Source organism: Haliotis asinina, chromosome 15, assembly GCF_037392515.1.
Source record: "Haliotis asinina isolate JCU_RB_2024 chromosome 15, JCU_Hal_asi_v2, whole genome shotgun sequence".
In the NCBI taxonomy this organism is placed as follows: domain Eukaryota; kingdom Metazoa; phylum Mollusca; class Gastropoda; order Lepetellida; family Haliotidae; genus Haliotis; species Haliotis asinina.
Genome location: NC_090294.1, coordinates 39807450 through 39834007, shown reverse-complemented (window position 1 = coordinate 39834007; position 26558 = coordinate 39807450). Strand labels below are relative to the sequence as shown.

Here is a 26558-nt window from a genome sequence, read left to right as displayed (position 1 = left end):
TTCTTGAAAGATCCTTTTTCACATTGTTATTTATGATTGAATACACATTTTGTCACACAAAAAACTGGGTTATACGTTTCTTTTTTGAATAGTATATGTGTACAATTTCTTAACTTCTTTATTTTTGCTGAGTCTACACCTCAAATTAAACATCGTTGTTGAAATGGTTTAGTTTCACCGAGAAACTATCCTAAAACGTGTAACACTGTTTCAATTTGCGCAACGATCCTTTGTTTACATGGGTTATATTCCACCACGTGCTGTCATCGAAGCTTAATCTGGAGCAAAGGATGAAGCCGGTTTGAAAACTAAATATGTTTTGTCATAAACCCTACTGACGCAGTTGCAGAAGAACATTTCGTAACGGTGTAAAACAATATAAAAATCTCGTCGTATCGCTTCCGTTATGCCAGTCTCTTATTTATGAATATGCGCATTAGTTTACAAACAAGAGAAAAGTCCAGTCACGTGATATGCAAATTAGCCTGTGGCAGTGATGTTATGCTAAGTCATCGCTGCGCCGGAGTGTGGGATGTACCAACCCAGGTATTACACCTACATAACCCTTTGTCCGAACTTCACGAAAACCTGGGTCTGTAGCAAGCATGGTCGTTGAAGTAATCCTTATTGAGAAGACTCAACAGCGTCAACACCAAAACCTTTCAGTGATCCATGTGCCCATTCCAGTATACTATCTCCAATAGTTTCCATCAAAGATCTTCTGCTGTATAGAGAGTGAGTTTAGTTTTACGCCGCACTCAGCAATTCAGTTTTACAGCAATATTCCAGCTATATGCTTGCGGTCTGTAAATAATCGAGTCTTGACCAGACAATCCAGGGATCAACATCATGAGCATCGACCTGCGCAACTGGGAACCAATGACATGTGTCAACCAAGTCAGCGAGCCTGACCACCCGATCCCGTTAGTCACCTCCCACGACAAGCATAAGTCGCCTTTTATGGCAAACATGGGCTGCCGAATGCCTATTCTACCCCGGGACCTTCAGGGGTCCTTCTGTATAGACTGAAGTCACTTTGAATATTACTTCAGCTACATCACAGCAGTGTCGGTTTGAAACGGGAGGCAGGCCGACGGAACAGGTCTCACATTATTATCACCGTCGTGCAGGGCCATAGACAGACCAGGGGGCCATGGGGGGTGGGGTGGGGTGGGGAGGTGCCTTTCCCCTCCCCCACCCCTAATCCCCAACCCCCTTGACCCTTTATTACAGATTGCTCTTGATGCATTTAAGCACTGAAATAAGATTCTTTCAACGTTGATAGTGCCCACCTTATTGAAAAGAGTTAACTAAGCCACTGCCGTCCTGAAACCTTCAGCAGGTGGCTTTTGACAGGAAGCCCAGTTGTCAGTGCAGAGTTGTGTCCCTTGAACACCCCGGGAATCTAATTGTGGGTTTGAGCAGCAGTTCCTCGTTTTACCATGATCATGTTTCTGTGTTATTCGACTGCACGTTTTACGAAAGTGGTAACCATCCAAAACCATGGATTCTAAATGTCCTCCCTATTTAGAGGACATCTCGTCCAATGTGGGTAACCTATTGCTGTTATTTTACAGTTTCTAGTAGCATATAAAGACATAACAGCGGCATTGCTACTGACCATGTATCTTGTAGCTGCTAAGTGTGTGTCACAAGCCAGTGATGTGGCTGCCAAAGGAAGCACTGTTATTAACAGCACCAAGGTAAACTTATGACAATCTTGAGTGAGTGAGTGAGAGTTGCTTTAAGCATACCGAATTGGAACACCACAAATGGGCTTCACATATTGTACCCATGTGAGGATTCAAACCCGGGTGTTCAGTGTGACGAGAACGCTTTTACCCCTTGGCTATACCACTTCCCGAACATCTAAGAGAGTTGACAATGGAGTAAATGATAATATTTTGACATGTGACATAATGTTTACAAGCCCTTCAGTCTCTGTTGCTTCAATAAATGGATTGAAAAAGATCAATATTCATTTTATCCCATTTTAATGTCCAAAGCTACAACACCTTTTAACTTTACACTTACAAAACAGGCTGATGGAAAACAACTTTGCCTCCAAGACAGCCTGACACATACATGAAATGAACAGGAGAGAATTTGGTCGTCACAACCACATTACTATGGGAAATGTTGCTGCCAGCTTCATACATTTTGATTGGTCGTGTCGGCACACAGTCACAGAGTTCCTGGCAGGAGGGGTCAAATGCCAGCAAGCGCACACCATTACCAAATGGTGAGACAACGACTCGCCCATCCGTGCTGAAGCACAACTCCTTGAGAAAGCCCTTTCCCACATTAGGTTCTTCAACATAGTGCAATAACCTAGGTTTGTTTTTATGCACCTTATTACTGAAGGTCCTGTGGTTTCTGTGTGAAGCAGGTCCTGTTATTCTATTTTGTCCAGTATTTAAAACAAAACGCCTCTGACGACTGTCAAATTGCCTTGAAGCATACTGATCATCTTCTGCAGCAGTAGTGACCACAGAGTTACTGCCCCTGATTAAACAGTTCTGTCTCAAGCTGATAGCATCCTCTTCATCATGAGACGATTCAGACAACGGTGACGTTCTAGAGTCATCTATCCCATTGCCCAGCTGCAGTCGATCCTCAAAGGGGAAGCTGAGAGAGGGGAACTGGTCAAAGTCATCACCATCATCATCGTCGTCATCATCCAGGTCGTCTGTGTAAACAACCTGTCCAAATCTACGGATACTTGATGACAACAAACTTCGGGACAGGATGTTCCATCCTGACAAGTAATGATCCCCAGGACTGTTTGATGAGGAGCCGGGCTGGGCATCAGTATCTTTAGAGGTGGATTCACCCATGCCACTGATGTCTGGATTAGATTCTGGACTGGAAGGAACGTCGGCTTTGTTGAATTCTTGTACATTGTGGATGCATGTCCACTGAAAACAAATCAAACACACTTTTATAGCCAGAAGAGAGGGCATGGCGACAGGGTGATTGAGCTTTTCATAACACTTTCCCAAAAGGTATTGCAGATATATCATGTGCCAAACAATATTGCAGATACATCATATGCCAAACAATATTGCAGATACATCATGTCCCAAACAATATTGCAAATACATCATGTGCCAAACAATATTGCAGATATATCATGTCCCAAACAATATTGCAGATACATCATGTGCCAAACAATATTGCAGATACATCATGTGCCAAACAATATTGCAGATACATCATGTGCCAAACAATATTGCAGATACATCATGTCCCAAACGATATTGCAGATATATTATGTCCCAAACGATGATGCAGACTTATCAAGTCCCAAAGGATATTGCACATATACCATCATGTGTCATGTAGTAGGGTAAAGGCCACACTGAAGTCAATGATTTGCATCTGCAGAGCCAAAGAGGGGTTCAGGTGGTTCTGACCCCTACTCTCCCACACCCACCCCTTTAAAAAATTCCTGGATCTGCCTGCACTCACACAACACTGGTCAAACTGAAAGCTGCATGAAAGCTTGCCATGGGCACATCATGGGGAAGTAGAAATGAAGGTCAATATGAAGTTTAAGTCCCTTTATCTAAAAGTATTTTGCTAGTCAGAGCAAATCAATGACAACTGTCTTTTTGAGGCTCAAGGCCTTCAACCAAATTTGCCTCCTTATGAATATGTACTGCTTGCAGCAAGATATTCATCCTGGCACTATATATGGGCTATCACTACTACTATTACCTCAGATTCTTCATCAGCACTTGTGTTCCTGGAAACCACGCACCAACCTTGAGGGTGAACCTACAAATATTATAATTGAAACAGGTATGTTAAATAATTCTTTGAAAATTATCCCAGTTATGGCAGCTTAATGCCGGTCTGAGACGTTTAAAACTCTGGTGAAACATACAATCATAGAATAATGGTGAGAAACCAAAAAAAACATCAACACTCACAGGATTCTGACATTCCTAAAGGACGTAACTCAGTTACATAAAAACAATACTACTTGGGTTCTGAATACAAAGTACCAAAGGCCTCACTGGTATATTGCCCTTGAAATTTTATTAATTTCTTAATTTTTCTATGGTAAAGAAATGTGACTTTATCTTTCAAATCTGACATCTGATTAGTTCCAGAACTCAAGCATCCTTCAGCTCTATGGTCCTGTCGTTGGATTTTCCAATGATTCAATTAACTTTTAGCCATGTGAAGATAATAGAATGTTGATAATGACTGACACAATTACCTCAGAACTGAGAGAGTTAGTCAATTTAAATTTTAAGTTTACCTGTATTCAATGATATTATAGCAAAGTGGTAGCGGTCTGTAAACAATCAAGTTGGGACCAGACAGTCCAGTGATCATCTGCTTGAACATTGATATGTACGATGACTTATCTCAACTTGCACAGTGTTGGCTACCCATTGGTCAAAACTGGTCACCTGCTGTAGGTATATTTTTCTACGTTAAACATAGCCATGTGCATCCTTAGTATCAAACATATCATCAAGAGTTATCTCCCTTGTTTGTACTGTTTGTAAACAAACACTAGACAACGCAATTTGGTATTGCAACATTCCTGTTCCCATCAATATGCGCCAGAAACCCATGTCATCACTAAGCAAGAGTTGCAATCTATCCACAGTGTACAAAAATCACTCTATTCATGCCCTGGGGTCACAGTATTGTCGAGGTGTCACTTTGGTGCAGCTCTAACTATGTCCGTCTCTGACCACAAGAGTGTATACAAATTGTCTCTGTTTATCAGTGAGTTGCCGATTCTAAGAAAGCCCATATGGTACAAGCCATCCAGAATAAACTATTCACCTTCTCTTCGCCCATCTTCTACTCAACATGTCTTGATGCTAGCGACCTAAAACAATTCGTTTTCTCGCATGGTGTCACCATGACACTTCCATGACCAATGCATTGACGTGAGAGGTATCAGCAAAAGAAATGCTTTACCTTTCTTTTCCACAAAAGCCACTTCTGTAGCAGTGTACTATAAAGAAACACCACATTCACTACAGCTGTGCCCATATGTTCTTTCTTGTGCTTTCACAGTAACTTGTGGGTTAGTCTAAAGCTAGTGTGATCTTGACGCTTGTGCCAGGTCATGCTGACGTAACCGCGAGTAACCCACAGTGGATGAAAGTTTCGTGTTAGCAGAGTAGCAGTTGCTTATGTTGTTATGTGTTATTTGAGAGTCCTTAATATATACTCTTCAAAAAAAGTAGGGAACCTGAACTTTGGAAGTCTGTTAGAAAGAAAACCCATTGAGGAACATTAGAATGACATTCATCTTGTGTATGCAGCATCATTTCACATTATCACCACACATAAAACAATACATGGGAAGCATGTGCACAACGTGGAAGCCTCCTACACGTGCATGGAGTGTCATTAAGAATCTTGACATTTTTCAGGCAGGTTGATAAATCACTGTAGTCCATTTATTACAATAATTTTCTTGCATCTGTGCATGGTCAGGGTTTTCAGTTCAAATCACACACTACTGACTGAAAATTGTAAACCTGAAATTTTCATGTCATACTCCAGTCACCTAACAAGGGGGATAACTGAACGAACAGCTTTGCTTTGAATGAAATCCATGTGGTGTAACATTGTCAAAACGCCCATTATTATTGTATCAACACTGATTCAATCCCATATATCTCCTGATTTCGACAATCATACATTGGAAGTACAGTTCCCCTACATTTTTTGAAGAGTATACAAAAGTTGCACATTACTAGACCAAACGTTTTGTGCTGAATGCAATGGTATGAACCAAAGCTTTGTATGTTTACCAATAAAAATGATATACAGATACAATCAGCTGCCATTTTGATTGTCTCATTCTGTCAGTCCAGATTTAAAGCACTTAGTGAGAGTACTTGTAGAGATAAATTCGCTAACACGTGTCCACGAGTTTGATATGGATATTTATCATGTGTCCAAGTTAAATATCAAACAAGAACTGGGACACATGATAAATATCCATATCAAACTCGCAAACACATGGTAAATTATAATGTGTCAACCAAGTCAGCGAGCCTGACCACCCTGTATCCCGTTAGTCACCACACAACAAGCCTGGGTTAGCCAAGATCAATTCTAACCTGCACCTTCATGGTTAACCCAAAGAAGTAAGTGATCAATTTGGTTTATTACTGCTCTGAATCAATGTCATGTGTTACATCATGTCAGCTTGAAGAAGAAGGAAAGCCAGAAATGATGCAGATACTTTAGCATCAATGGATGATGGAGGTCCTGACAAGCCTGGAGTGTGTTCAGATCACCGAGCAAAATTGCCACTGTCTTGCAGGCCTACAGTTTGTGAAAAAACAAGTTGGGCCACTAAGCCTCCACAGTCACTAGCCGAACTGCCTAATGAATGTTCATGTGGTCATTTTGTAAATACACGTATATCATTCTCCCCAACTTCTTGAGATATACTACACTATTAAATCAGTTATGGCCGGATATAACGTTTATAACATCAGCAGCTTAATGGTGACGACAATATCTTATTCTCTTCCATTTTTGTAATCTATTGCTTAGTTTCTACATTTTGTGGGCCAGTAACTATCAGGCATGGCTAATCAGACAGGCTAGCAAATTTGGAAATTATTGTGGCGACTAATGATGCTTTATGCAGTGTTCCTGTGTTATAATGGTATTATCAGCCTGGAGGGATTCTTCATGTTCATGATTTCACCACTTTGGCAAAGCTATGGTGCTCACAACCTAGAAACCTGATGATCATAAGTTGCTGGAGTGTTCAAGGGAGGTAACTCTGTACAACATCATATTTGACAGAAGGAGCAGATGTGAAGGTTCTTCTCTGCATAAAGACACATGAACATCAACAGTTTAAGCAAACTGAGATGGTTCATTCTAAATGCATGGGTATTCTAAAGAAAATCAAATGTCACCTTTCCCAAGAAACTAAGCTATATTTTAATTCAGAAATTTCAAACACATCAAAACAGGACAGAAACATTTAACCCATGTACCCATGTGTGTCACAGAGGCCAAGACATGCTGCATATCTGAGTAAAATATGCATAGAAAATTTCCAGTTATGCACTGAAAATTAATTGTTGCTTACCAGTTACGCATTTATGATGTTAGATACGCAAACAGTTTAAAATGTATGTGTACAGAATATATTTATAAAAATTGCTTGCGTAATTAAAAAGACATCAATTGCTGTCAGGTTTTACTTTTAGTATAGGATGACTGACTTTTTATGAAATCATTTCCTATTTATATGTAAGTTGGTTCTGATTAAGTAACTGAGTGAGTTTTACGCCGCACTCAGCAATATTCCAGTTATATGGCGGTCGTCTGTAAATAATCAAGTCTGGACCAGACAATCCAGTGATCAACAACATGAGCATAAATCTGCGCAATTGGGAACCGATGACATGTGTCAACCAAGTCAGCGAGCTTGACCATCCTGTTAGTCACCACTTACGACAAGCATAGTCGCCTTTTATGGCAAGCATGGGTTACTGAAGACCTATTCTACCCTGGGTGTTCATGGGACGGTTCTGATGAAGTGTTACATAAGGCAGAACATACCTTACCTTAGTCATCGTACTCAGTGACATATATATTTAGGAGAGTAAATATTGAAATAATGAAATACCCACTCAACATTCATAACCACTCCAAAAATATACAGCAGGTAAAGTACCCACATGAGCTAATTTTTATCTGGAGCTCTGTGTCAAATATCGAAAACAATCATTTAAGTTCATTCCAGATCACACAACTTCATGTGTTTGTAATGAGAATTCATAAGTCTCACACAATCATACCCTCACAGCTAAATGCACTGAATGATGATACCGATGTTAAAGTAAAAGCACTCTTTCAGTCAGTGAGTGAGTTAAGTTTTATGCTGTAGTCAGCAATATTCCAGCTATATCGCAGAGGTCTGTAAATAATCGAGTCTGGACCAGACAATCCAGTGATCAACAGCATGAGCATCGATCTGCGCAACTGGGAACCGATGACCTCTGTCTAATAAAGGTCAGCGAGCCTGACCACCCCCATCCTGTTAGTCCCCCCTTACGACAAACATAGTCACCTTTATGGCAAGCATAGGTTGCTGAAGGCCTATTCTACCCCAGACCTTCACTGGTCTTTTAACAAGATTGAGCGCAAGGAGGAGTCACATGTGAAGTGTGAGCGAGTATTGCTTTTGGCAACATTCCCGCAATATCTCAGCAGAAGACACCTGAAAAGGGCTTCACACAATGTATCCTTGTGGGGAATCAAACCTGGTACTTTGACCAGTCGACATTTTAACCATAAAGCTACCCCATTCCCCCCATGTGACGAGTAATACTAAGCAATATTCCAGCTACATGGCAGCAGTCTGTAAATAATCAAGTTTGGACCAGACAATGCAGTGATCAACAGCATGAGCATCAAACTAACCTGCAGGGAAGCAATGACCTTGGCCTGGTTTTCTGCCGGGAAGTCACTGACGATTTCTACTCGATTTCTCCTCCTCTCGAACACCTTGTTGTACATAACAGCAAGGCCACTTCCTTGAGGGTTCAGCTGCATCATGCGATAGATGTTAGGTTCAAACCCACTCAGGTCATCAGACAATTTGGCAAGGTCAAGGTCATGGATGATGACGAGGAAGCCCCCAGCTGTGGTGATGATGAGTTTCGAATTGTCGGGTGTCAGCTTTGAGCGCATGAGTGAGTTAGAGTAGAAAACCTTCTTACGTGCTGTTGTTTCTGTTGAGTAGCTGAAAACAAAGAGTAAAGAAATGTCTTCAAATCTACAGTCAAAGAAAGTGAGTGAGTGAGTCTGGTTATGCCAGTTTTAGCAATATTCCAACAATATCATGGTGTGGGGACACTAGAAATGGGCTGCACACATTGTGTCAATTTGGGGAATCAAACCAAGGTTTTCAGCCAAATGAGCAGATGCCTTAACCATAAGGCTATCCCACATTGTACCCATCTGGGTAATCAAATTCAAATCTTCGGTGTGACAAGTTAAAGACAAGGCTACCCAACAAAACTGGGCTGCTGAAGACCAATTCTAGCCCAGGTCCTCACCGGTAAATATGAGCTGTCAAATGTTTACATAACTCAAGTTCACCTTATTCATTCCGTTGGATCTCTAACCAAACTCATTCAAGATAAAATACAACTTTTGGAAGTTACAAATATTAAGTTCTGCATCTAAATCAAGACGCATATGGTATCAACTTCATCAACATAGTCAAGTCACACAACATTCACTTGGGCTATTATTTTTTTCTTTGATGGATGTAAAGCTCACATCATCAGGTCTGTTTAAACATTTTCATGGAATGCTTTTAAATCATAATCTTCAGTCCCATCACCCCTCCCTGAAGTTTTGTGTATTGTGGGAAGACAAAGGGAGTTAATGCTGGCAAGAAGATGAGGAATAACTCCAGAGTGTCATGTTCTAACAAAATGCAAATATTTGCCTTAACTGCAACTCATCAAGATGATTGGATGGGTTATTGTTTAAAGATGCACTCAGCCATTTTCCAGCTACCAGCTATGTAAATACCTATGTCAGACAATCAAGTGATCAACAGCATGAGCATCAGTCTACACAACCGGGACAGAGTGAGTTTAAGTTTTATGCCGCTTTTAGCAATATCCCAGCAATATCACATCGTGGGCTTCATTTATGGTACCCATGTGGGGAATTGAGCCCATTTCTTCAGCAAGATGACCAAATACTTCAACCACTTGGCTACTCCATCAACCCTGTACACAACTGGGACACAATGACATGTGTCAACCATGTCTTCGAGCCTGACCACCTGATCCCATTACTTGCTTCTTATGACAAGCATGGATTGCTTAAGAACAGTTTTAACCTAGATCTTCACTCATCAAGTGACATCAACCAACACCACAGCACATGTTTTTATTCACAGCTTACTTATTGATGTCCCAGGTATAGATGCTGCCGTCAAACCCTGAGGTGACCAAAAGACCTAGACTGGAGGCATAATCAATGTTCTTCACCCAGTTTGAGTGACCCTCCAGTGTCTGTATGCGTTGCTGCAGATTCCTCACATCCCATAATGCGACAGTGGAATCGTCTGAACAAGTAGCAAATGTTCGAGTGTCTAGAAATCTGAAAAACATAGTTTCCAATGATGGCAAGTGAAAATGAATATTTGAGCAATACAGCACTTTATAAGCAACAAATACTGATTCACCCAAACCTTGATTCGATTCAATTTTCAACACAAGACCCTCGATTGCATCATTTTCAGTAAAAACATCACATTTCATTCAACTGTCAAGAGTTTATGAAACAAAACATATCACACTGAAAACTTTTTCCATGATCTGACTTGGAAATTAGGAATGTAAAGGATGTAGTGTGGATAGCATCGTCAACTTGGTAATGTCTACTAACAACATATAATAATTAACCTAGCGTCAACCAATCACATTTTGCCGTATTTCATTGCTAGACAGTGCTCGAGTTGTAGTCAAAATTACGTTCTGGCTGTGTTGAAATGATTTTAATAAATATTCAAAAGAGTGGTAATGGTTATAAAAATTAAAACAAAGGTGTCACATTCGATTTTCGATGAATCAAACTGAATCGTCGCAACCCCACCTCTGTGGGTTACATGAATGTTGGCACCTATTAGTGAATTAATTTGTTAAATATATCATGTTTTCGACTTTGTTTTGGTGTACACAGAACAATTTTGCAAGGCATGCGAAAATATGTTTAAAATATGAACATTTGCTATACATCAAAGACACAGTTTACAGTACACACACGACTCATGTTCCTTAAACAAAGGAATTACCAGACTACAGAAGTCCAGTTTCCTGCATTGAAAATGTAGGCTGGTATTTCAGACGTTATGCAAAACATCACTCACTCAATCTCAGTATTCTCACTCACTCACTCACTCACTCACTCACCCATTCACTCACCCATTCACTCACTCACTCACTCACTCACTCACTCACTCAGTACCTGACACAGTTGACACAGTCTTGATGGGCATTGTTCTTGTGGGCGACAAACCTCCCGTTGAAGGGATCGAACACAAGAATACTCTGTCTCTCACACGCCGCCACCAACATCGACCTGCAACAGTCACCACGGTTTATAAATACTCATCTCGTCGGTGAGTAGGTGTAAAACTGAACACAATCTCAGCATTATATTGGGGAAATTACATTTTATCAGTGATGGAATCATGGGGGAGTAATTGTGCTCAGTCATACATTAACTGGCTGCCCGAGAAATTCAAAGTCATAAACATTAAATCTTAGTGTTTGTTACTGCTAAACAAAGACCTGATTTCAAGAATCAAGTGAGTGAGTGAGTTTAGTTTCATGCTATATTGAGCAACATTCCAGCTACATGGCGGCAGTCTGTAAATAGTCAAAGTCTGGAACACACAATGCAGTGATCAACAGCAAGAGTATCGATCTGTGCAAATGGGAACCGATGACATGTTTTAAACAAGTCAGCAAGTCTGTCCAGGTGATCCTGTTAGTCACCTCTTATGACAAGCATAGTCATCTTTTGTGGCTAGCATGGGTAGCTGATCTATTCTACCCTTGATCCTCACTGGCCTCAAGAATTAAGATCTCGTGTGGTTAAGACTGAGAAAGGTTTAGCACTTGGAGACAAATTACAAAGTTAATGGTACCACAACATCACTAACATATAAAACACCAATGTTTGAAATTGGTGAGTCCTTGACATCATCATTTATGGTAGCTCAATCTGGTGAACCCTAAATCTTGAATTTTAAACATCGGACAAAATCAATAACGACATGACTAGCATGCTTAAATTTGAAAATATTTTGTCTTTACCCCAACAACAAGGAACAAATCTTTGATACTTTCTGACTGGTCAAATTCCAATTTAGCAAAATAAAATTATAGCAGGAACCAAAACCAAAATCCCACTATAATGGAAGTGGCACCAATACCTTCATTAAGGTCTTATTACTTTTCCAGGAACTATTTCCATTGATAAAGACTTAGTCAGTAAGGGTCTTTGCTGACATAGGTACTACGTAAGCTAGATATGTTTCTGCGCACAGAAATATTCCATAAACAATGTTAAAGTACAGAAACCTACCCAGTACAGTAAAATGGGGAGAAATCCATATTAAACGTCACATGCAATGTAAGACACAACTTTGCACATTTTGATATCTTTCGGTATGAACTTATCAAAAAATTATAAAAAAATGTCAATTCAACCTATAATGTTGAAAAAAATGCGATGGAAATAATCTAGCAAAATCGGAGTGCAAATGATTTACTAATTGGGGAAAATGTGGTTTCAACAGTTATGCTGCACTGCACTCGTAACACATGCGCAATGAATAGGTTCGCGATGAAACAGTATGCCTGCCCGGAGTATGAGGTCTTGAGCAGTATCTTGGTTGTGTACATAAACAAGTAAATAATCTACTCATTACATAAAAACAAAAAAGTTTATTGTGACAAGCAAGACTCTGTCACAGAGAAAACTCAATGTCTGGTTCACTGACACCTATTTGTCTGCCTGCCTGTCTGCTGATGTCAATATGCAATGCAGAACTTCAATCACTGAACACATGCAATTTGAAATTAACACCTATCAGGCTTACAAGCTATAAACAAAGAGCCAGCTAAGAGTATCAGCAAATGAACCAGTGGTGAATGACAAGGCGTCATTATGCTTGAGTGCACATCCACCAGCCCTGACTGGGTTCAGTATCACGGCTGCTTCGTTTCAAGGGAGGTAAACCCAAGTAGAAAATATTGCACTTTTGATATGCGAATAATCACTCATGATCTGGTTTATTTGTTTTTTCACAATCACCAATCATGAACAAGTGATAACTGTGTTTTAATTATGTTTGATTTTTTTTTTAGTGTGACCTTTAAGCAACCCAAAACCAAAACACGCACTTGTTCTGGTTCAGCTTATTGTGACTCTGAGTGGTATCACAAAATATACATATATTAAAGTAAATATTTGTGCATCGCTAAAATTTAAATTGATGTTTATGGCTGTTTCTCATATAACACAATCAAATACATCTAATACAGCACAGTACAATGGAAAGTGGACTCATGATGTGGTTCGTTCCTTTAATCTGAGCTTGGCTGTGGTATATTTCTGTATGCAGAAAAGTGCCTGGGGTTCAGTTCTCTGGTACCCATTTAGTATCTGTAGTACATTGACCATTCCAGCCTTTGTGGGCCTGGCAAGCAGTCACGTTAAAATCAGTCCTTTTTTCTGATTGATTCCTTTCACCACCAAAAGATAACTAACCACACATACAAGTTTGCAGTGAAAGTATTCACAGGCCTTAGAATATGCTCTGCCCTAATTCAGTGTGTACACATGATGGTTTGTCAAAACAACAAACATGCAGCCGGGTCACATGACAACAAACACCTAATGAATATTGACAATCCCTTGTCATACACTATCACCATCGTACTCATATGTGGAGTGCAATGCTTCCATTTCAAAATGTTTGGGTCACTATTCCCTGTTCTTCCCAAACTTACCCATCAGCAGAAAAATCAAAGTTGAAAATCCCTCCATGGTGACAGTGGTCTGTGTTTCTGTTTGGGTCCCAGCTATTGACAGCTCTCATCGAAGAGTAGAAAGTTTTTGTAATTTTGCTTGTCTCTCCAACCTGAATGGGAGAGCCCGTCTCCCTCGACTGTAGCCACTTCCATGCCATGAATGTAGACGTTGGACAAGCTGGCTTAGAAAATCTAGAAGAATGGTACATTTGGCTTTTCTTGTAATACTAATTGGCGCTGACAGTCATACTTTGAGTCACTCCGACATTCATGTGTCAGTAACCTGTCTGAATGGTTGTTGTTGAAGAATATTTCAGTCACAGTTCCAGTCAACTGGTGACATATCTATAGTATCCATGGTTAGTCTGTAAACAGAAAATACAAACTTGGAAAAATCATAACTATCCCCCGCCCTTCCTGATAAGATTCCCCTTCCTTACACCTAATAATGTTACTTTCTCGTTGTGACGCGAGAATAGGAAACACCTCGTAAAGTCAGCGGCAGACAACCATGTTTTTCATCGAGCTCAAGCGAGATAATACACTTGATGGATCAAGCAGCTGATAGATGCAGATGTTAGAGGAGGTGGGGGATCTCTTCATTTAAAAACAACAAGCATACATACGAAAAGAACTGTTCATATTATTTTTTCAGCTGATATTCGTAAGTACCGCGAGAATAGGAGACGCCAGTATACATGTAGCTTGAAATTAGCATCAGAAGTTACTCTTTGCTTATGACATTCTTGCTTGCTGTGCTCACACATCCCCTCACAGTTCAGTTTTCAATACAGAACTGATAAAGACAATCTTGCACTATAAAAACTCTTAATGATCGACACAGGAATTACCTGAATCGCTCAAATAAATATGGCATTTACCATAAGCACTGTTAGAAACAAAATGTTGCTCGTTATTCACGGAATCATATAAACCACTCTCTAACATCTCATTAAAACAGACGTTGTCGGGGTTATTCCCTTTCTTATAATAATCATCTAACTTTCATTCTATTCCGACGCATAACTAACTTTACAGGTTTACTTGCTAGGGACAAAATGTCTCAAAATGGATTCATGTTGAACTCCTACCCGAGTCACAGAAAAGTTTTACAGCCTTCATTTCTTCGATGTAAAACTGAAGAACTACACTTTGACACAATCCGATGCAACCGAGATGGCTTCATCAGAGTATCAACATTGCATAATAAATGCCCCGTCACGACAAACTCCGCTGTCCACTTTGTTTAGTTTCTCAGAAGCCTGTCGGATATACCCAGTAGAACAGCTTGCTACAATGTATCTTAGAAGTAATGGTATGGATAATTGAAACAAAAAAGGGAAGAAGAACGTTCCAAGGGGGAGCACTCTAACTACAGTTTAGTTATACTTGTGTAGTGGTAGGGTTGGCGCATCAAAAGCCAAGCTTTTATTTCAATCCGCCAGTAAGTCAATTAGCTAGTTGTGCAATAGTACTACAAAAATTAGTCTACTCCCATTTGTTGATAACTCCCAGTTGTTAGACAGTGGAGTAAGTAATTCACAAAGAAAACAAGCCACATACTCCTCTATCTGACAGAATTTCAGTAAGTACCGATGTCAGCTTGGCCGCTCCATATTTTTCATAATCCATTTCATTATTTCCGTATCTGTCGATGTTTGTTTTTTTGTTGTAAACAATAAATGCTCTATAACAAACAATGATGATCCTACTTTAAATCTTCTTGTTTTTATTATTATACCCTTAATCTGAACTGGTCCCCAGAATGGTGATCCTCCTTCGGCTATTGGTGACATATAATCTGTTATTTATTGTATTCTCTGTAGTGGATGATCGGGACGCGGTCAACATTAGCTTTTTTCCAATTAGATTTTTTTCCAGTAGCAATAAAATTGTTACGCGCACAAATTAAGGTGAAGCGCCGATGTCCGAGAAACATTAACTAACAACCCTGGAACATATCGACAGTTCATATACACTGGACAAAAATAGTTAGGGATATATAGGGCACGGTGGACGAGCTGGCTAAAGCGCAAGGCTAGTGATCCAACGAGGTTGAGAAGTCGCGATCTAGCCCACCTGTGACCGAGTGTAAAAGCCTTGGAGTCAACTTTGTGTCCAGATTTTTCCTGTGTTGTCACAACCCCTAGTGTGGAGTACACAACCCTGTGCACTTAAAGGGGCACTGATGCGGAGCGAATAGTGTTTCTCGCCAACGGTCTAATTACGGAACCAAACTGCAAATTGGTCAGCGCCGGCTCCTTCAACCGTGACGGACAAAGGAACTGGGCTCCTGTTCATATTAGCAGAATTTCTTCACCCAAAAGAGTCAGGATGCCCATTATATGCCATTATTTAAAAATATCCATGGTATTCCTTGTCTGATCGTAACAAAATATCCCAGCAGTGTAGTTTTTTTCGGATGCTTGGATGGTATAGTTACTCAATTTGATCCTATTTCTGTCTTTAACCTCGATATTTAATCATGTTACATGAAAATATGATGCTTGGATGGTATAGTTAGTCAATTTTATCCTATTTCTCTGTTTTTAACCTCGATATTCAATCATGTTACATGAAAATATGATGTCTACAGGCACGTAGCAAGCCATTTGTTTCAGTACGGAAGATTGCAAAGCTTTATATTTAAGTAATTTTGAGTGTTGGTTCAGCTGTGATAGCAACTATCATACGTACATTTTGGTAGCTATGGTAGCTACAATGGTTTATTATTTATGATAATAAAAACACATAGTTGATTTATTTGAATTTGTAAACAATAAACGATGACTTTGCCTTTGGTAGAGAAATCTGAAAATTTTCTTACGTAAATAAAAAAACCCTTATTTCACCTATTTACCCAAGTACACAGCAAATGTCTGTATGTATTCCTTATGTAACGAAATTCCGTTGGTATCCTCAAAACACTTTCGGCCCATAAGTGTTTTCAGGCTGCATGCGACACAGAGATTACATCTTCCTTGCTGTAACTCGCGTTTGATGGTGTAAACCTACACGTGTTATTTGTCATCATTCTCTGGATGGTCAATTAATGAATTCATAACAGGTATAATAAGTAGTAACACCACTCAGGTTACTCAACAAAGGTTCCCATTTGGCATTTCTCCTGTCTGGAGTAAATACTCAACATTATAAATTAAGGTCTGTAACGGCAAATTTATTGTATGTTATGTAATATGTGTATGTAAGTGATGCAAGAGGGTTTATCAGCTGAGTTACAAAAACAAACATCGATCAAAAGATTAACCGATAACACACTGATTGATTAATTACTTTTGTCAAAAGGCAGTGTGTGTAGATGACTACACCCTGTCGTAAAGTGCGATTGTAAAAACAACATCCTCCCATCAAAGAATTAACCACCCTTGCGTTGATTGATTGATTGCTCTTTATTGGTTAACTAAATTACTTAGAATAGCGGACATCATACAATTAGTTGCCAGGTGTGCTATCTTGGGTGACCAGTGAGAGGTTTATCAGGTTTTCACCAACGAATGACGTGAAACGATGTGTTGCTTTAGACAGTTGTGTAAGACACGCGACACAGAGCAGGATTATTTACCAACTGCAGATGAATGGAATACGATTTCTTTTACGTGGATATTGACGGATACGTTCCTGAACAAGGTAGTAGCCTGACATTGTTGCTATAAAATTAGTCTGTTTTACATTCATTATTTGCATTTTGTTTTAATTTATTTGTTGTAGCATTCAGCAGAATCTGTATGACAGAAAACACACACTAGATCGCGTATGTGTGTGAAATAGGATCCACATTGGCAATCTACACAATGTATAAATGTTGCTGTTATGTTAGAAATTTACTATGAGTATAAGCAGATCGTGTGTTCTTTTATTAATTTTCAGAATCATACAAATATGACAATAAACTAATTAGGGTTTAATATAGAGATGTACATTGGCTTCGTTATTTTTCCGTCCTAAAAGTTTTTTTTACCATTTCTACCACTGGCAGATGATTAACCTTCAAAGTGTTTCATTTGTTTTCATCATACATTTGTAATGAAGTAAAAAGGTTGGCTAGGCTGATCTGTCTATAATTAAACTATCAACTGCGCTTACGGAATGCGCAGCAGAGGTCACGAACCAGTCACGAATTCTGGGATATCATCCGGGTACTCACGGGAGAAAAACAATAACAAAAGTTTACACCAGTCCACGCAAATTGCTCCGCATCAGTGCCCCTTTAAAACAACCCACGAATCCGTTGGTATATGACCAGATGGTGGCCACATGAACATGTGCATACACCTAGTTGCGGGTACAGCAACATGCAGTAAACTTGGACAAAGTGCTGTGACTATGTGTCCCAGTCCACACAGCTGTGAATTGGATACTTCATTAACATGAGATAGCCACAATAAACCCGATGCGCCTAGTGGTAGCAAGAGTTGCATACTCCCCAGGGAGTTGATATTGATAATACGACGTGAAACTGAGACGAAGATCCAATGATCGAGGGAAAAGAAATACAAGCGCCTTGAACAAGCATGCACATGTACGCTATATAAATATCCTATGAGATAAGAAGATATATGCAAATTTCGAAATTTTGAATAATGATTTATTCATTGACACACTGATAAAATATCAATAAAATACCTAACTTATTTTGTCCAGTCTATAAATTCTTTCCACTGACATCAAGAGCATTTGTCCTCGCGACTGACACACTGTAACATGCACCAAGCCATATCTCCGAGCCTGACTATGTACTCATAGAAACGAATAAGGGAACACATGTAGGTACAAGGCTCAGTGTCCCTTTATTTCCAGAATTTCACTCAAAGGGAACTACATACCTTGTGTAGAAACCCGACAAAGAGTAAAGGAACACTAGTGCTTTCATGTGTTCCCTTCTTCCTTTCCATGAGTATATAACCCTTCTTGGGGCATGCAGTCAAACTGGGACTTACCGAGTATGCTCTTCTTGAAAATACATTCTACATCTACGTACGCGTTAGCACGCACGCACGTACGCAAACATGCTTTTTGATTAAGCTCTTTCAGAGTTAAAGGCACAATTTCACACATTTTCGGCAATATTATGGACTATGTTATATACATTAGGGCATATGCACTCTTTAACTTCCAATTAATGCAAAGACTTTTAAAACCTTGCGACTTGCCTGAAATCGATAATTGAAACTTCGAGGCGAACAATTTCCAAACCAGCGTTCGAAATTATAGCGGACCGGCGGCCCGGAGGTCCAGGATCGGTTGTTATTGTATCGGGCTGGCAGTTTTAAATATCTGCAGGCCTTAATGGCCTTCAAAAAAAACATCTGTCATTTTTCACAACTGGAATCGTTCCCTGTTTTTTTTCTCCCTTGTTACGATAACCTAATTTGACCTGAGAAATACTATTCGCTCTACCACCATGTATAGGATAATAAAGCACACTTTCACCCTGAACTATTATAGTTAAAGCACGAGGTCTCTGAAAGAGGATGTCTTTGTTTCAGGGTGAAGTAGTGTAAAATGCTATGCGTTGTCATGGTGTCACAACCAATTTCGCACAATGTAACCTTTTTCTTCAGAACAAATATATTGTAATATCAAACTCTGGTAATTGTTTTGTATTTAGTGTTCCCGCTCTAGGGCCTATAATATAACAGACTTATGACCCTGTTCCCGTTCTAAGGCTTATAGCATAACAATATGCTTGTGACCCTGTTCTCGCTCTAGGGCCTATAATATAACATGCATATGTCCCTGTTCCAGCTCTAGGGCATATATTATAACATGCATATGACCCTGATCCCTCTCAAAGGTTTATCACATAATAATACGCTTATGACCCTGTTCCCTTTCTAAGACCCATAAAATAACATGCATATGACCCTGATCCCTCTCAAAGGTTTATCACATAATAATACGCTTATGACCCTGTTCCCTCTCTAATGCCTATAACATGCTTATGACCCTGTTATTTCTCTAATGCCTATAAAATAAGTCATGTTTATGACCCTGTATCCTCTATAAGACCTATGATATAATGTGCTTGTGTCCCTGTTCTCTCTCAAAGGTTTGTAACATGAATGAATAATAATAACATGCTTATGACCCTGTTCTTGTTTAAAGGCCTATAATAAAACATGCTTATGACCCTGTTCCCGTTTAAAGACCTATAATATAACATGCTTATGACCCTGTTCCCGCTTAATATGATATGTTTACGTAACCGTTCACATTCAAAAGTTAACACACGAATTAATAATATGTTTCGTCCCACTCTAAGGCCTACAATATAATAATCACGACCCTGTTCTCGCTCTACGGCCTTTAATATAACATGCTTATAAGCCTCATTTCTCCCTTAGGCTTATAACATTACACGCCTATGACGATGTTCTCACTCTAATGAGTATAATATAACAATGCTTATAACCCTGGTTTCCCCCTTAGGCTTATAACACTACACGCCTATGATGCTGTTCCCGTTCTAAGGCCTATAATATAAGATGCCTATGCCCCTGTTCCCGTACTAAGGCCTATAATATAACATGCTTATGACCCTGATCCCTCCCTTAGGCTTATAACATTACACGCCTATGACACTGTTCCCGTTCTAAGGCCTATAATATAACATGCTTATAACCCTGATTTCCCCCTTAGGCTTATAACACTACACGCCTATGACGCTGTTCCCGTTCTAAGGCCTATAATATAACATGTTTATCACCCTGTTCCCGTTTAAAGACCTATAATATAACATGCTTATGACCCTGTTCCCGTTTAATATGATATGTTTACGTAACCGTTCACATTCAAAAGTTAACACACGAATTAATAATATGTTTCGTCCCACTCTAAGGACTACAATATAATAATCATGACCCTGTTCTCGCTCTACGGCCTTTAATATATCATGCTTATAAGCCTCATTTCTCCCTTAGGCTTATAACATTACACGCCTATGACGATGTTCTCACTCTAATGAGTATAATATAACATGCTTATAACCCTGGTTTCCCCCTTAGGCTTATAACACTACACGCCTATGATGCTGTTCCCGTTCTAAGGCCTATAATATAAGATGCCTATGCCCCTGTTCCCGTTCTAAGGCCTATAATATAACATGCTTGTAACCCTGATCCCTCCCTTAGGCTTATAACATTGCACGCCTATGATGCTGTTCCCGTTCTAAGGCCTATAATATAACATGCTTGTAACCCTGATTTCCCCCTTAGGCTTATAACACTACTCGCCTATGACGCTGTTCCCGTTCTAAGGCCTATAATATAAGATGCTTATGCCCCTGTTCCCGTACTAAGGCCTATAATATAACATGCTTATAACCCTGATTTCCCCCTTAGGCTTATAACACTACTCGCCTATGCCCCTGTTCCCGTACTAAGGCCTATAATATAACATGCTTATAACCCTGATCCCTCCCTTAGGCTTATAACATTACACGCCTATGACACTGTTCCCGTTCTAAGGCCTATAATATAAGTAGTATAGGTAATGAGAGTTCTGGACCACTTTTCAAAAACCCCCTCTAAAAAGCCTCATTTACTAAATGAGGCTTTGGTGAGACCATTAGCTCTTGATACTATTACCCCTACTACAAAACCACGCCATCACGTTTACCGTGACTTGGCAGGCGGTAACACTGTGCCGTACGGTACGATCAATAATTCTTCTCTTACAAACCCCCTACCCGGCCCACCCCTCAAGTAGTACAAGTTAGGTTCGTCGGCTTTCATATCCACTTTATCTATGTTGTAAGTTTTGACTGACCATATAGGATCGGTGGCTCGCTTACGGCTATGTTATGTTTATATCGATGAAACAGTTTAATGTGAACCGCCTACGATCTCTTTGGTGTTCATAATAAAGGCTTGCTGGGCTTTTTGTATTCCCTGTGCTATGTACTTTTTTTTCTCATCCTCGCTGATAGCAGACTTACGAGATTTGGACCGAATATCTTGTTTCATTCCGTTATATTTTGTGAGTTCAGAGAGGATTGAACGAAACTCCTCTTCTGAGATCTTACTGTCAGAGAGTGCCGTGGAAATACGCTCACTCACTGTGTTGAGCTTTGCTTCAGCCAGAACCCTGATCTCGTCGTGTTTCAATGCCTTACGATTAAGTCTGCGTGATACTAACTTAAGCGCCAACCCTACCAACCCTGTCACCCCAGCCGTTATTTCAATACCTAGCACTATAGGTGCAGCCACGATGGTGGTTAACAACCCAACGCCTGCCGCCCCTAGTCCCATGCTGGTTGCCATAAGGGTAGTGTCAGCCCCATCCACGATATTGAAAGCTCTATTATATGTTTTACATAGTGCTTTCCGCGTGTCACGGTCTTGTTCTAGTTGACGTTTCACATCACATAACTGCCTCAAGCGGAACCCATCTACGGTTTCCAACGTCTTCGCTACTTCCTCTACAACTGGGTACAGACCCATCCTATAATATATATTATAAAAAATATTTTAATTGAGCTTCAGTTAATAGTCTATCAATGAATTTGAAGCCAACAAGGGATAGCTTATCATTCAAGGTAATAGGTGTGATTCTCATAGATAAATAGTCTGTTGTAATAAAAACCCCTTGCAGGCTTATTAAGTAGGTTAGATCAGAGGCTGAAACATTATTTTGTATAATAATACGACAATCTTGGTCTAAGTGTTCGGCATACCAGTGTATTACCAACCCGGGTAAAATTTGGTGACCTCTCAAGGAGTTTTCCTCGTCAAATCTCGTAAAGGAGACTTCTATGATGAGTGTGTAGAAGCTGGAGCTTATAATAACATCCCCCCCACCACCACTGCCAATTGTTAATTTACCTCTTACCCGTAACATATTTTTTTTCCCGCCCCACCTATATACTGGATTTGATAAACCATGCGGAATGAAATTTGAGAACCAGGTACCGTTGTTCTTAATCTCAGAGATAGAAATACCATCTTCGTTAAATATGATATAAGGTGAGGCGATTGTTAAGTTGAGCGACCATTTGGGCTCTTTAAAATCTGATAACAACACCCGTCTGTACACGTTGTCTTTGAAGTGTAGGATGTATAATTCATCTTCCTCACCAGGCTGATCGAATCCCTCTGTATCTCCCAGGTCGTTAAGCGTAGTGTTGGGACGATGACTGGTCATTATTATAATATTATTATATAATTTCCAACTGGTTTTCTGTTAATAATTCAGGGATTAAATTCATACTAATAAAGTGTATGTTGTTAGGTAGGAAGATCTTGGTTAGTGATATCTTGTTTTCCACGATCACGTTGACACCCTGCAGACTGGTGTTGGAGCCGACACCCACCCGCACGTAAACGTGGCAAACTTGATCCTTGTGTCGTTTCTCCCACCCTAGTTTGACCCCCTTCACGATCTCGACGTTATCCCCCGATGATTCCCCTAGGTAGACTTTGATGGCCAGTGTTGTGTTTGATGGTATACCATCTAGTATTTTGTCCACGCCTTCGAATTCAGACACCAACTGTAATGTCACGTTTTGTATGCCTGTTTTACTCGATAGCATGTGGAGTGGTGAATTGCCGATTGGGCTGACGACTACGCTGCGTCTCTGAGTTGGGACGTAAGCCACGAGCAGGAATCCATCGTTCACGACTTTGTTTAGGTAGTGGTCTTTGTTATCAGTGAACACGTAGGGGGAGAAGAGCTTAATATTGAGAAACCAGTAGTTGCTGTAATCGGTTAATAACACCCACTTGTCATCTTCGGTGAAGACGAGCTTATATGGCCGGTTCTTTTTGATGGCAGTTCTCTCAACATCGTCTAAGTCGAACAGTTTACCTCCGAATGATGGGTATATTCTCCAGTTGTCATCACCGGTGTTGACGAGGGCGTACTTAGTGTTGACTGTTGCTCCTGTGGTATCTACTACATCACTTAGGGCTCCACCGGAGGGGATTTCAACGCGTTTGTAAATGTTGTTTTTCAGTTGCAAGGCGTACGATTTACCATCTACTCCGGGAGCGTCGAAACCGCGTGTGTCTCCGAGGTCGGAGATCCCGATATTGACGCATTTTTTCACTCCGGGCCCTTGTGCGCTGGTCATGTTACGTGAAGCGTTAAGCTGAGGTATCCTATATTTACAGGATTATGATTTATATCTAACACCGATATTGTCAGCTCAGGTATGTTGCCCTGGGTTAATCTCTTATACTGCCGTGGTGAAAATGACTCGGTTCTACCGTCGTTGAATTTCTCAGTTTTCACCGGCACTGCTCTCAATATAGTGGAAGGGTGACCTCCTTGAATGTTATACGTTGTGCTCACCTGGCCGAGATGAATGTACAGCTCTCGGTACGGTACTAGGTCGGGTAACTTCGTGCCTGTGACGGTTGTTGTTGGTTTTATCTCGTCAGGAGACATACCGAGTATCCTCGCTAATGGTCGGCCGAGCCTCAAGGAGGTTCTTCCGTTGTTGATTAACACCACTGTGCCGTTTGAGTCGTTCATCTTGAGTTCGGCTCCCAGGGGTTTGAAGACCTCGTCGTTTAGCGAGCACACGCTGTAGTAGCCGTCAGTTATTTGACTGCGAGTTCCACTGACGAACAGCTTATTGTTGCTGATATTAATGTTAGTCCATTGCGGTAGGTAGGTGATATCGCAGAGTGCGACTTCGAGTTGACCTGACGTGTTATCGATCGCGTGCGTCAGCTGAACGGCCTCACCGCTCGTTATTCCTGGAAGTGTTATGTACATATTACATATATATTTATTTATATAATAGTTTTAAAATGTATTCCCCTGGTGTGTTTTACCCTAAACTGGATGTAGATTTCTCCCCCATGAAGATCGTGGTTGCTCCTGAGTTGTATTTCAATGCCCAGCTTTTAGATGTGTTCGATAAGTATAAGCTTATGGTGACTAACATTGAGGCAGTCCACGCGTGGTTCAACAACCCTATGCAGTTCTGGCAGAATCAATTCAACTTTGCTGTGTGGTGCGCTACAACGGGGTGTGGTGTGACATTGGCCGACTCTCGGCGTGGACCGCTGAGTCAGTCTGTGTTCAAGTTCCACGTGTACTACCAGGTCAGACGTATCCTTAAAGAGATCAGTGCCCCCCTCCCACAGGACAAAGCGTGGGACGCAACAAACAACCCATACGATAGACGGGCCTACGAACGTATTTGTAATGAATTTGAAATAAACCCGAAGACGGATTGGCGTTTGCCGGGGCCGAACCACGGGTTGGGTATTCCTTCTGATGGCGTGCGATCAGTGAAAGAACTCAGTGATCTTATACTGAAACAAGGTAAACTACGCCCGGACTTTGCTTTGTCGAGTAATGAATGGAGGGATGATCGTATGAACTTTAAAGGTGGGGTTGCTTTCACAGTCCAGAAAGTGGAGCAGTCAACCGCAGACGGGTGGAAAATGTTCATGCTGGACACATCGAAAGGATTCACTCGTGCTGGTACAATACGCTTGAACGACTCGATTCGAACGTACGTGTGGTCGCTGTTGGGTGCGCAGTCGCAAACGCGTTCCAACATCATCGGTAAGGGAACTGCTTACGACGCTCAGAAACAGTTCGTTGCCAACGTTGAGGATGCTATTAATTCTCCAGTTGATCTCCCGCGGGCCATCGAACGCTACCAAAACGTGTTAGAATACGCCAGATCGAAAGTCAACTACGTGTTCGGCGTGGGGCTGTACATGTCTCCGAGTGATATGCAACTGAGAATAAAAAAAGTGGTGGGTTATAACAACAAAATAGTCATAGCCACGGCGGACCAAAAGTTGGGTATCAACCCCGATATTAACCCCCCACATATCCCACACACCCAACCACGTGAAAAGGGTATAGTGGCGCCACCACCGGAGCCTAAAGTTCATGTGCCCCCCACACACCCCCATATGCATGTGGGGGTACAGCAGCATATTGATAATAAAACGGCCCTAGTGGTTGGTGGGGTAACTTTGGGACTTATTTGGTTAAAGATTTCTTAGCCGCTACGTACACCAGACCCGCCACGGCGACGATGGCTGCCCACAGGTTTTGACTGAGCCACATGGCAGTTTTAGACAGAGCGCTCAACAACCACGAGACGATGCTACCCAGGATGCCGGGAAGGGCTTCGGCGGCTTTACCAGCCAGTTTAGCTAGGACTTCCCCGAGTTTTTTAATCCAGTCTGTAACACCCCCACCGCCAGGGGGTGTGGGGGTAACTCCCCCACCGGCAGGCCCCACAGGGGTTCCCCCCGTCAGTGACACCACCAGGGTTGATATAATGAAACCCAATGCAGTCAGAATGCTGGCGATGGTGATCCCTTGCTCCCGGAACAATATCCGAATCCTGTCTGCTAACGTGGTGTCTCGGTAGAGGACTTGATTGATGGTTTCCCGTATACGGTTGACCTGGGATCGAAGCTTTTCTTTGAAGGAGGATGCTGTCTCCAACCAGGTCTGCCTTTCCTCTTCCAAATTACGTATTTGTTTCTCGATGTGGGCTTTCAGAGCCTCGTTATCAGTTTCACCGAGTTTTTTCTTTTCATAGGCGATGTTGTTGTCTAACTCACTTATTTTGGCCGTGCTTTTCGCGAGATGTCCGCGAATGGTTTGCATCGTCAGATCCAACCCCCGCAGTTCCCGAACGGTAAATTCGAGCCCCGGGAAGGGTTTGTTCTCGTAGTCGGCCAACACCTTTTTAATATCATAAGTCATGTTTTGATCTGATATGGCGTCCCTGATGCCTTCCAGATCTTGAACTAACTTCGGAGGATACTGCTTAGGTCGCGCGCCACCGTAATTTGTGAAGCCTAGTTCATCTTGAACAAAGTTAATCTTATATTTACCGGCCAATGTTGATAAAGCAAGCGGTTTTCTCGTTGTTTGATGAAAGAGATCAATCCCCGGGTGAGCCTTCAAACGCAGCGTGCCATTGCTGAGGGTAAAATCGGAATAGTTCCTTCCCAACGGTTTGAGTTTGGATTT

General features: G+C 41.0%; 1 protein-coding gene across 1 annotated transcript; it reads right to left on the bottom strand.

Moving 5' to 3' along the window:
* Window positions 1-1977: 1977 nt before the first annotated feature.
* On the bottom strand, window positions 1978-14950 carry LOC137265600 (DDB1- and CUL4-associated factor 10 homolog). The gene is made up of 7 exons (XM_067801028.1): window positions 14672-14950; window positions 13560-13945; window positions 11005-11118; window positions 9940-10137; window positions 8437-8758; window positions 3721-3780; window positions 1978-2918 (listed from the first exon to the last, which is right to left on the bottom strand). The coding sequence occupies exons 2-7, from the start codon at window positions 13787-13789 to the stop codon at window positions 2031-2033; spliced, it is 1812 nt and encodes a 603-aa protein (XP_067657129.1). The 5' UTR covers window positions 13790-13945; window positions 14672-14950; the 3' UTR covers window positions 1978-2030.
* Between the last annotated feature and the right edge of the window lie 11608 nt (window positions 14951-26558).